Source organism: Xiphophorus hellerii, chromosome 21, assembly GCF_003331165.1.
Source record: "Xiphophorus hellerii strain 12219 chromosome 21, Xiphophorus_hellerii-4.1, whole genome shotgun sequence".
NCBI lineage: Eukaryota > Metazoa > Chordata > Actinopteri > Cyprinodontiformes > Poeciliidae > Xiphophorus > Xiphophorus hellerii.
Genome location: NC_045692.1, coordinates 22,708,081 through 22,720,498, shown reverse-complemented (window position 1 = coordinate 22,720,498; position 12,418 = coordinate 22,708,081). Strand labels below are relative to the sequence as shown.

Genomic DNA, 12,418 nt, shown 5'->3' with positions numbered 1-12,418 from the left:
CTACTTGGTACGATTTTGTTTTTGCAGTGGATTAATTGGAATTTATTATGATAGTGATAAATCAAAATGTTATCGTGAAAATATATTTTTCATGACAAATTATGACCAATAAAGTGATCTTTTTCAGCGTTTTTTAGATTTAGGTCAAAAGACTAAACTTGAAATGAGTGGGGAAAAAAGCAACCAGAGTTCAAAAAGATGTGAGCCATTTTTAGAAGACAGAAATCTGAAAGTGTGTTTTTATTTTTGTTTTGTGTAGCCGCTCAACGAGCCGAGAAAGGAAGCGAGGGCGCTGGGAGGAGGAGAAGGAGCGGAGGTCAGACAGCTCCTCGGGGCCGAGCCGGGAGCGGAGCTACTCGTCCCTCCGGAGCCGGGACAACGACGAGGCGTTCGGGGAGCGCGATCGGCAGCGGGACAGAGAGAAGGAGAAGTACGACGAGGAGGAAGAGCAGCTGAAACCCGCCTGGATCCGCTGCACTCACGCCGAGAGCTACTACTCCAACGACCCCATGGACCAAGTGGTACGTTCTGCTCAGCACACTCTGGTTCATGGGCCAAACCCGGCCCGCCTTCCAGATGAACTCAGAACAGTTGTGTGCTTAAATATTATTTTATCAGTCAAATCAAAGGGACATTTATCTGTTCACTGCCAAGTTACATCAATCAGTCCCTCCAGTTTTTTGGCGATTTTGCACAATAAATTTAAATTTTCACACTTCAAAAACACAAAGTCTTACACAATTTTTTTGTCTAGTTTCTGGTTCAAATATCTTATTACACTTGAAATAAGACAAAACTAATTTACAAGTAACTTTTCAGGAAGATATATGAGCTTGTTTTATGTAAATAATTCCTTAATATTGATTTAAAAAAATTCTAGTTCCATTAGCAGATTATTTCTCTTACAATAAGACATTTTTCTCTTTTTCTCTTTCTCAATCTGCCAGGGAATCCAAAACCTTGTCACCCTGACTAATTCCTCTGGGATTTCATGATTGTTTTTGATTTATTTTTTATATCTTTTGCAATTAAGATCACACTTAGATATATCTACAAGAAATTTAGGAATATTTGCACTTATGTATGATGTCAAATGAAACTTTCTGTTATTCTCCACCTCAATAAAGGATAACTTGACATCAACTAAAGCTCAAGCAGCAGTTTAGTAGAATTAAGAAATACTGCCACCTACAGGTGGGAGTTAGCATCACTTAAACCCAAACATTTTCACCATTTTTACAGAAATGTGTAACAAACTCAGAATTATGCATCAGAGTGGAAAAACGTGAAAGCATAATTGCGAGTTTATTGCAAATTTCATGCAAAAATGGTCAAAAACTTTCTGTTTAAGTGATGCTAACTCCCACCTGTAGGTGGCAGTATTTTATTTGCTGCTTCAGTAGCTGCCAAGTTATTGCCATTAAGTGATAAAAGCCGTATTTTGGCCATATATAAGCAAAAATATTGCAAAAATGTCTTGCAAATATTTCTAAATTTGTAATTTAAATTGAAAAAAAAATCACCAAAACAATCAGTGTGAGAAGATGTTCGATATTATTTAATTTTAAGAACTTATTGAATACAGACACAGCTATTTATTCATATTTTAACTGTTTTTTAATGGATTCTGTTAATGCATTCTGGAGCATTCACGGTCTTGATGTGGCTGAAAGTGAAAAAGATTTTGACTCCATGCTGTAGATCGTCAGGCGACGCCTCAGATCACTTCCTGCACGCTAAAAGCCTTCCTGATCCCAGCTCTGTGTTTTTCTCCAACACTGACCTTTACCAGGAGTCGGTGAAAGCTGCAGCAGGAACGCTGGCTGCTCTTCCAGGAACGCCAGAGTGACTGTAAATGTCGGAGTAAACTGATTTATCACGACTGCCTGTGCTTTTTCTGCCGGGACAATGAGGATGTTATCACCGAGTGAAAAAACAGAGGGCGTAGAGTGACTTTGGCGCTCAGGTCGAAGGTTAAATGGAACCGCTTTATGGGAATGAAAGCTTGATAATTTAATGTGCTTCTCGTTCCGGGACAAAATTACGTTTTCACAGTTTTCAAAATGAGCTTTCAGGAGAGTATTTGTTGCATTCTTAAAGCACTCAGTTTGTCTTGATGATCTTTGTTACTTGATCGGCCCACAAAGCGAATTTCAGTCTCTAGAAACCTAATATCTAATGAAGTGATCACATTAAGCCACTCAGACAGCCCACCTTGTCACTTCATACTCTGACATTCCTGTAAATGTCACAGAAAGTTACATTAAAGTGTTCTTCATGTGTAATAATAATTTCTCTGCAGGCGTTGGAGGCAAAAATTGCATTAAATTCACTTCAGTCCTCTTTAACCATTGCTTGGACGTTAGAAACCTTTAGCATGTTTCCATCAACGGATGGTTCCTTCAAACGTTTCAAATCCAACAATAATCATTACAGTCAGACACCACAGGGGAAAAAATCCTTATGCCCGAATACATTTGCAAATTGTAATGGGTTTTTATGCTTAAGAAAAAAAGCAACTGTCGGAGAAACCTTTTTCCAAGTGTCCCAAAAAGTTATAGCGCCGAAACTCAGTAAAGAGAAACTTGAGCCAAAACCTTTGACAGAAGAGTAATGGCTTCTTCCTTAGTGAGCGGCATTCCAGCTGTATTATGGCATGTTTGTGAATTTGCTTTTTTAAATTTTTACCAAGAATTTACACATCATGTTTTAAAGCTTGTGATCTGCTACTTGGCACACGGAGATCCATTTCCTTTCTCTGTTTCAGGGCGACTCCACAGTTGTGGGAACCAGCAAACTGCGCGACCTTTACGAACGCTTCGAGGACGAACTCGTAAAGAGGCAGGAACGAGCCAAAGCCGCTCGACCCAGATGGGAGCCGCCTAAAACCAAACTGGACGAGGATCCAGGTGTGTAGCCCAACGCTTTACTGGTTCTGTTGCAGTTTTCCTTTATAAATTTTATTTGGATTTAGTTTTTTATCCTGATGCAGAAAACATTAAATCAATGTAACTTTATTTGAGTTATCTGATGCCTTAAATAGACCCTTTAATCCCAGTTATAAAGGGAAGAATGTGAAATAAAATATACTAAAATGACAGATTAGGTGTGTTTATTTGTAACTTTTATATTTTTTATTTTGTATGAAGATTTAATCTTGGGTTTAGACATGTTAACTGTTTACGTGGAGAAAAAAAGTGAGCTTTGGAGTGAATTAAATGAAAAGGTTTTTCAATAGGTGGGCTTCATCAGAGCATGAGGTCAACATGCTTCTGTTAAATAACATTAAAAAAAATAAACTGCTATTGTGTGAAACCTTAAAAGTGATGAAAATGCCAGTTAATTATCTGTTTGGAAACTGAAATAAATCATTTAAAAAATCACCATAGAGATATCCTGATTCAGGTTTATTCATTTAAAACATTGATAGTGTATATTAATCATAAATATGCCAGATTGTAGCCCCAGGCTAGTTTCTGTCTGCTTGTCCCTCATTAGGTTGATGTTGGCATAAATACATGAGACTCCAGACATTGGACAAGATTAATGAATATATGTCCATTACTGTTGCACATTCTTTAACTTATGTTACTTCCACTTCTTCTGTTGCTACTTCTTCTGCCACTTCTATTTTTTCTCTTACTTCTACTTCTATTTTTGTTACTTCCACATCTTATACTAATTTTATGTCATCTCCTACTTGTATTTTTTCTTTTACTTTTTATTCTGCTGCTTCTTCCACTTCTACATCCTCTACTTCATCTACTGCTACTTTTTCTCTCACTTCTTTGGCTACTTGTACTTCTTCTGCTTTTACTTTTCTACTTCTTCTGCAGTGATTTGAAGACAATGAATTAAAATATCTATTTATTTATGTTAAAAATATATTCAATGCCTCTCAAATAAATTTTATCCTAAATGTATCTTAAAAAGCATAATCTGGCCAAATTTCCTGCAAGGGCAAAAACACAACTAAAGTTTCATGGAAGGATGCTTTTAAAAAATATCCACCAAAAACCTTTTCTGAAGAACCAGGAGGTTTAGTTCGGATCAGTTTAAGACGTTTGCTCAGGTATTTTGCTGCAGCTCCCAGCGTTGGGTCTTTAAGGCTTTAATGGGGGCGTCCATCTTCTTCTTCTTCTTCTTCGTCTGTCTGTGTAACGTTTTGCTACCAGAAGCCAATTTGTTTACGATGCTATCTGCATCACTCCGTCTGTTTCAGCTCGTATGAATCCCTCCTGCTCAATTTCACTTTGTGAATAAGTGGGTCTGGGCTCTGGTCACATAATAAAGAACTGGCGTTAAAAAGCTGATAAGAATTGAAGAAGCAGTTTAGCTACGAAACGTCTGAACAGTCGTTATAATCCTGCAGTTTGTTTTCTGTTAATGGAGAGGCGATGAAGGAAGTGAGGGCCAGCCTCCGGGCTCAGAGAGGAAACTGGACCTGCTGGTTCCATTAACCACTTCTTAAGTTTCTTCATTCCTTCCTTCCTTCTATCCTTCTCTCTTTTCTTTGCTTCCTTCCTTCCTTTAGTCTACCCTCCTTCCTTTTTCTTCATTCATTCATTCATTCTTTCCCTTCTTTGTCTCCTTCTTTCCTGTTTTCTTCCTTCCTTTGCTTCCTTCCTTCCTTTGCTTCCTTCCTCTATCTCTTTTCTTCCTCCTTTTTTTCCTTCCTTCCTTCCTTTTTTCTTCATTCCTTCCTTTCTTCTATCCTTCTTTCATTTCTTTGCTTCCTTTTGACCTTCAGTCTTCTTTCCTTCCTCTCTTCTTTCCCTCCTTTCTTCCTTTCTTATATTGCTTCCTTTCCTCCTCCCCTTCTTTCTTCTTTCTTTCCTTCATGCATTAATGAATCTGTCTTCCCTTCTCTCCTTTGTCCATTCATTCTTCCTTCCAACTTTACTTTATCAATTCATACATCCTTCCTTCTTTCCTCTGTTCCTTATTTCCTGAATTTTATAATTCTTCTGCTATTCATTTCTTCCTTCCCTCCTTATTTCCTTTCTTCTTTCCTTCCTTCCTTGAACTGTCTCTATAATCATTTATTTGATGCCAGTTTCTTCCTGTTTATGAAGAGTCAGGTGGAAATGAGGGCAGGCCTCACAGTGGAAACTAAAGCTTCTGGTTCCTTTACAGAAGAGTATTTACTTGGTGACGCCTCTGATGTCGGTGACCTTTCAGTGACCTTTAAGAGCAGCCTCTACCTTTACCTTTTCATTGCAGACGACAGCAGCAGCGAGTCGGACTGCGAGTCGGACGGCGACGGCAGCAGCTGCTCCAGCAGCTCCGACTCCGAGGTTTTCGACGTCATCGCTGAGATCAAGCGGAAGAAGGCGCATCCGGACCGTCTGCATGAGGAGCTGTGGTACAACGACCCGGGACAGGTGAGACGAAACCAGATAGTGCCCAGTTCAGACCAGTGAGACTGGGGAGGGTACTGGTGGAGGAGCAGCTGGTCAGGGGGCCAGCAGGAAAAACAACCGGGGAAGTTCCTTTCTTCATTTCTATTCTTTCTTCTTCCATGCTTTCATTTTCTTTCTATCTCTTACCTTTATATTTCTTTCTCTCTCTTTTCTTTCTGTTTTTTCTTTCTTCTTTCGCCCTCATTTCTTTCCTTCTTCCATCCTTACTTCCATAATTCTGTCTTTATTTTTTCCTTCTTTTCTTTCTCTTACTCTTTTCCTTTGCTTTTTTCTCTCCATATTCAAAGTTTCACCACTTCAGAAATATTTGCCATTGATCTACAAATCTATAAATTTACATCTAGAATATGTAAATGTATAGATGTAAAGATCCAGATTCCTTCCGGATCTTTTCCGCTCCTTCCGTCGATCGGGACCGTATTCTTCCAGTGGGAGTAAATCCCAGCAGATTTAACTGTCCGATCCTGCCTTGTTTCTGTGACGCCATCTTGATTTCTTCCTGAACCTATGAAAACCTCGGAGCTAAAGGTCGGCAGCCTGCAGCGTTTCCTCTGGTTCTACCTGGCGCCATCATGGATCACTCTCTTCCTTTCTCTCTCTGTCCAGATGAATGATGGCCCCCTGTGCAAGTGCAGCGCCAAGGCCAGACGAACGGGGATCCGCCACAGCATCTACCCCGGAGAGGAGGTGGGGCGCGCTGTGAATAAATCACCCATCGTGACCTCGACGCTGCGCCACAGCACGGCCAAGGGCAGCATCTCACTCATTCCCACACAAAGGCCATTCTCTCACGGACTACAATAAATGTGACTCCATCACCTGGATAAGAAGATTAAAAAATAGACTCGGGTCCTTGTGACTCACTGATTATGTTTTCATGAGAAGCTTTAGCTTCTGTTAGCCCCTTCAGTGGAAGAATTAAACACATTTTAGCCTTGATATCAGACCTTCTTGCAGCACGAATTGATAAAAATCATGCATTGATTAATAAACCTCCAACCTACAGGAGGTATTTTGGAGTTTGCTCAATTTGCACATCAGTCTTGACAAGATTTGTTGCATATTTTCTACTTGACATGAGATTTTCAATCCACACGGATATAAAACGTTGATTCTCTGCAGTGAAAATGCAAAGTTTTTGTTATCAATAGTTTTTAAATGTATTCCAGTTAGATTTTTACACAAGTAAACCTTTTGACAGACTGAAATGATTAATCAATTATTCAAAAAATTGTCAACTATCAATTAGTCATTGACTGGAGTAAAGAAACTCAAAAAAGCAAGTTTGCTGAAAAACAACAGATTCAGATTAGACATTAGACCAAAACTGTACGAAATATACATTTTGCATTAAAAACAGACCTTCACTCTGTAAATGTTTTAGCTGAAACTAAGATTTGCTACTTGACATGAGATTTTAAATTCAGTTCTTTACCAAGTTTTCCTAATGCAGCGAAATCATCAATCATTTAGGAACTTAATTCACTTTCATTGAGACACATCCTGTATAATTCAACTGAAAAACAAACATTATTGAGATAAAAATCCTGTATGGGTGAAACGATTAATCGATTCTTCAAATAATTATAAACTTATATAGTAACTGGAATATAAAGATGCAAAAAAATACATTTGCTAGAAGAAAATAAAAACATATTCAGAGGAGTAATTCGGGCAAAACTGTACAAAATAAATATGCATTTTACATTTAAGATCAAATAAAAACTGTCTGTAAATATACGTCTTTACCGATTAATTGATTATTGAAATAATCACCAGCTAGCTTAGTCATCAATGAATTGTTTACTGAAATAGCAGTTTTATCTGAAATGTATTTATTTTCTGATTGTAATTCTTGTTTTGCTGCCAGCCTGTGAAGCAGTGCCGTCCCATGAACAACAACGCCGGGAAACTGTTCCACTACAGGATCACGGTGTCTCCCCCCACCAACTTCCTGGTATGATGTCATCAGCGTCTCATTCCTCCATGACAGCAACTCAGATGTCTCACTCCACTGTTTTGATTTCCTTCTTTTCCAGACCGACCGGCCGACAGTGATAGAGTACGATGACCACGAGTATCTGTTCGAAGGATTCTCTCTGTTCTCCCACACTCCTCTCACCAACGTAAGTCTGAGGAAACGATTAATCGATTAACAAGCCGGTCAGACATGTTTACTGACCAGATTTTATGGGTTTTTTTTGTTTTTGCATTCGTTTTTTGGTTTTAACCAGGAGGAGTTGATAGTTTAAAGCTATAATTTCTAATTCCTCCAGATTTTATGAATTAATTTAATTACGAATTGTAAGTTTGTGGGTTTGCAGCATTTCAGCACTGCAAAAATACAAAATCTTACCAAGTATTTTTTCTAGTTTCTAGTGAAAATATCTTAGTCCAACTAAAATAAGAAAAAACTAACTTTTCAGCATTAGATAGGAGCTTGTTTGAATTCCTAGCAGATTATTTAACTTATAATAAGACATTTTTCCCACTTTATAAGTGATTAATTTATTATCATTCAAGTATTGGTGTAAAATAAAACTGACAGTATTATTGGAAATGTTTTGTTCCACATATCTCATTCTTTTTTTAATGTGTGGCATCCTTAAAAAGCTTATTTTAAAAGGGAATATTTCTCAAGAACAGTATTTGTTTGTAGCGTTATGAGTGCAGTGACATGCAGTCACAGCCATACATTTGCCTAAAACAAAAAATAAGTTCTAACTAATTTATCATATTTTTTTATTATCACAGCACCAAGAAATATTGTGATGAAATTCTAATTTCATATTTCCGACGTTTACTCCAAATGTTTACCTATGAACTCATGCAAACACAAGTAAAGAGTTTTCTTAAATTTCCACTTTGATCTGAGTTCTTGTAAAACAAATAATAATTTTTAATGGCATGAAACATTTGTGTGGATGAAAGACCAAGAGGTGTATCTGTTTCTCCAGACATGTCAAACATAATAGATATTTGCTTTTAGCTCAAACAACCATTTTAATCATGAGGAATACACCTGATTTTTACTATTCCCTCTCCCGCCGTCAGCTCTCCTTTGACCCTCCTCCAGTTAACGCGCTGAGCGAAGCCTTCCTCAGCTTTCAGATCCAGTTTCCTCAAACATAACTTCAAAAATCAGCTTCTGGCTGCGGGTCGGCTCCTTTGTAGCCGGGCTGACCTTGCCACCAAGTCGCCGCCGTGCCGTTTGAAGGCCCATCATTGGCTGTCGGCCATTAAAGAGGAACGACTCGATCCGGAGCCGTTTGAGCTCAGCCTGGTTTCTGTCTCTCTTTAGAAAACTTTAACTCTCATTTATGGCCACAGATCTACAAAGTGTTTTATTTTTTTGCACTGCAAGTATTTTTGTCTGGTTTCTAGTGCAAATATTGTAGTACCTAAAACGAGATAAAAGTAACTTTTCACTAAGATCTAGGAATTTGTTTTAAGTAGATAATTCCTTAATATTGATGAAAAAGTTCTGGTTCCACAGGTTGATTATTTCACTTATTATAAAATATCTTTCCCCTGTTTTAAGTGGATAATAGTCAGCGGAACTATTACTTTTCAGGGATGCAACTAATTATTAATTAACTAACTATTTCAGTAATTGATTAATTGGTAAAAGCCATTAAAAATGATTAAGGCAAATTTGGCAAATTTTTCATTTACCGACTTGAGCCTTTTTTATACAATATTAAAAATACATTAAGAGATGCAAATGATTCAGTTCCTTTTATTTAAAAAAAAAAAAGCTTTTTTGTTTTAGTTTAGGCTAAAACATATTTACAGTGTCTAAAACTCAAAATCCACATTTATTTTGCACAGTTTTGTCCTAATCACTGCACTGAGTATGTTTCAGGAAATTACCTTTTTTAGAATCTGTTTTCTCCAGTTAACGATTAATCGATTACTAAGCTAACTCATTATTGCAGTACTTGATTAATTACAATGAATCTGATTAAACATTTCAGCTCTAGTACTTTTTCATAAATTTTAAGAAATTTGTGAATTAAAACAAGCTCCTATAATTTCCTGGAAAGTTACTTGCAAGCTGGTTTTGTCCTATTTCAAGTGTAGTAAGATATTTGCACTAGAAATTTAGACCAAAATACTGCCGTATCTTGTGTTTTTGCAGTGTATCCCACATGTTTGGCTAATGTGATCAATAGCATGAAAGACCCTGGAGGACGCGGCCCGATCTGAGGCGGATAATTTAAGCGGGCCTCGTTAAAAGCCGGAGCGAGGCGGATTAGGAAACCTAAAAGCGCAGCGATATTAGCTCGCTGCTAGTTAGCCGCTGGGACGGGCAGGACTGAGCGCTGCTCCCAGGTTAATCTCTTAAAACGAACCCCTGCGCTCCGACAACAAAGACCGTGTAACTGGGGAGATTAAACACAGAAGAGCTGGCTTATCCTTTTAGCCAGATTTCAGTTGCTTAATTTCCACGAGTCGGGCCTTTTTAATGCATCTGCCTGCGTTTCCGTTTTCCATACATGCTTCCAGTTTTTTAAAAAAAGGAGCTTTTAATGAGTTTTCCTTGAAAAGCTGTAACCTCTGCCTATCGCCGTGGTAATGAGACGCCGTGTCCTTTTCTTCTCCTTGTCCTCTGCTCCTTTCATCATCACAGATTCCATTGTGCCGAGTGATCCGCTTCAACATAGATTACACCATTCACTTCATAGAGGAGATGACACCGGAGGTCAGTAAGACACCACTTTATCTCGCAGCTCCTCTTTCCCCTTTTTCTTCTCCTTCTTCTTTTTGTTTTTATCTCAAACGGCGGAGTCCAGCGGCTAATCCGTTCCAGGAGGAGGAGGAGAAACCTCCGGGTTTGACCTACAAAAGTTGATCGGATCGATCAGTCAGATGAGCTTTCAGGTGTTCTGTGAGAGTGAATGTTTGATGACATTTCTCTGGGTTTTCTTGCTTGTTTCCAGAACTACTGCGTCCGAGGTTTGGAGCTGTTCGCCTCGTACTTGTTCCGGGACATTCTGGAGCTTTACGACTGGAACCTGACGGGTACGAAACAAGAAACGACTGGCTTTAACATCGTCACAAGAAACCGTATTGAAAGGAAAACATTCCCACAGTATGATACTACCGCCACTACACTGCAAAAACACAAAGTCTAGTTTCTAGTGCAAATATCTTAGTACATTTGAATTAGAACAAAACTTTTCAGCAAGATATAGGAGTCTCTTTAAGATAAATAATTCTTTAATATTGTTTAAAAAAAACTATTAGTTCCACTAACAGATTATTTCACTTATAACATGAAAATTTTCCCATGTTATTGCAAATATTAAGGAATTACTACCTTAAAACAATTATCCTATTATCTTGCTGAAAAGTTATTAAAATGCTTGTTTTTTCTTGTTTCAAGTGTACTAGGATATTTGAACTAGAAACTGGACCAAAAATACTTGGTGATATTTTGTTTTTGCAGTATTCAGTTAAAATAAACTAAAAAACACAAACTTTCCCTAAGATATAGTACTTTACCGCAAAACCCCCAAATTTTACCAAGTATTTTTGGACTAGTTTCTAGTGAAAATATCTTAATACACTTCAAACTTAGAAGTAACTTTTCATCAAGGTATAGTAGTTTGTTTTCAGTCAGTATTGATGAAAAAGTACTGGAGTTGAAATGATTAATTGGATTAAACTAGTTTCAGAAAGGTACTTGGTTTAAGTCAATAATTTCTTAACATGGATGAAAAAAACACTAGTTTTATCTGCAGATTATTTCACTTATAACATGGCAAAATGTCTAGTAATAAATAATCTGCTAGTTGAGCAAGCACTTTTTCACCAAAATGAAGGAATTATTGACTTAAAGAAAGCGCCTGTTTGTTGCTGAAAAGTTACTTGTAAGTTAGTTTATCTTATTTCAAGTTTTCTAAGATATTTTCACTAGAAACTAGTCCAAAAATACTTGATAAAATTGTATTTTTGCAGTGTATGTTTAACAATAGACATTGTGTGTTCAAAGTCAGATAAATACCTTTCTTGTGACATTTATGTTCATTCCCCTTGATTTTACCAGCTTGTGAAATATAACCCAAAAAATTTATTTATCCCAGTTAATTTGTGTTTTTATGAAATACCAGTTTGATTTCCAAAACTTCATCCCTGAATGAAACTCATCTAATCTGCTATGGTTTTTAAATTTGTTGATTTTTTTTTCAGTACTTTTTTCAGTATTGTACCCTCAACAAACTCAATATTTTGACTATTGTTGTAAAAACAAACCTGAGTGTGTTAGTTTAAAAAGCAAAACTTTAAAAATGTATTCATTAAAGTGAAGTAAAGCAGAGAAAATGAACCTATTGCATTAATGAAAAACTTAATTAAGTTGTTTTTGTTACAAGAAAAACAAAGATAATATTCATCCCTTGGCTTTAAAGTTGAAATGTTAGCAAGAAACCATTTGCTGCATAGATTCATAAAACATTTTAGATTGAGTCATTTCATTTTATTCATTGAATCTCAGATTATTTGGACTTTTTGAAGCCTGTTTTCTCTCTTTTTCAGGTCCTGACTGCGACTCAGAGTCTTCTGGATGCCAGCGCTTCCATTTCATGCCTCGTTTTGTCAGATTCTTACCGGGTAGGACTCTTTAAAACCTTTACATGACTGAAATACGAAAGCAGCATCTCAGATTTCGCTGCCGTTTGTGCTGCAGTTCTCCTTTCAGCCACCGGGTGGTGCTGTTGCATTGCTACTGCAGTGGCATTTGTCACAGCGACTCCTGCCATCATGCCATCAAAAAACAATTCCTCTCCCAGCTCTCCCAATTTGAAGAAGCAGCAGACAGACACTTATCCTGCTCTTTTACAAAAGCACAGCAAAGGCTAATCAAATGTTTCTGATGGGATCTGTGAGGAGGAACCTTTTTTTATGCAGTCCAGGTAGAAAGAAATGCACCCGCTCTTGTTTCCGTTGTGTTTCATGAATAACAAACCATCGTCTGGCTTTAAAATGACATA

General features: G+C 37.4%; 1 protein-coding gene across 3 annotated transcripts in view; it reads left to right on the top strand.

The window, feature by feature from the left end:
- The window catches only part of drosha (drosha ribonuclease III), a 533,117-nt gene that overhangs the window by 394,432 nt on the left and 126,267 nt on the right, over window positions 1-12,418 (top strand). For all 3 annotated transcript variants that reach the window (XR_004337233.1, XM_032550765.1, XM_032550766.1), the window contains 9 exons: window positions 260-521; window positions 2,768-2,909; window positions 5,224-5,384; window positions 6,030-6,110; window positions 7,294-7,380; window positions 7,463-7,549; window positions 10,057-10,128; window positions 10,367-10,448; window positions 11,964-12,038. Coding sequence is in view for 2 of the 3 variants with exons in the window: in XM_032550765.1 (XP_032406656.1) it covers window positions 260-521; window positions 2,768-2,909; window positions 5,224-5,384; window positions 6,030-6,110; window positions 7,294-7,380; window positions 7,463-7,549; window positions 10,057-10,128; window positions 10,367-10,448; window positions 11,964-12,038 (1,049 nt within the window). In the remaining variant the exon portion in view is untranslated. The remainder of the gene's footprint in view (window positions 1-259; window positions 522-2,767; window positions 2,910-5,223; window positions 5,385-6,029; window positions 6,111-7,293; window positions 7,381-7,462; window positions 7,550-10,056; window positions 10,129-10,366; window positions 10,449-11,963; window positions 12,039-12,418) is intronic.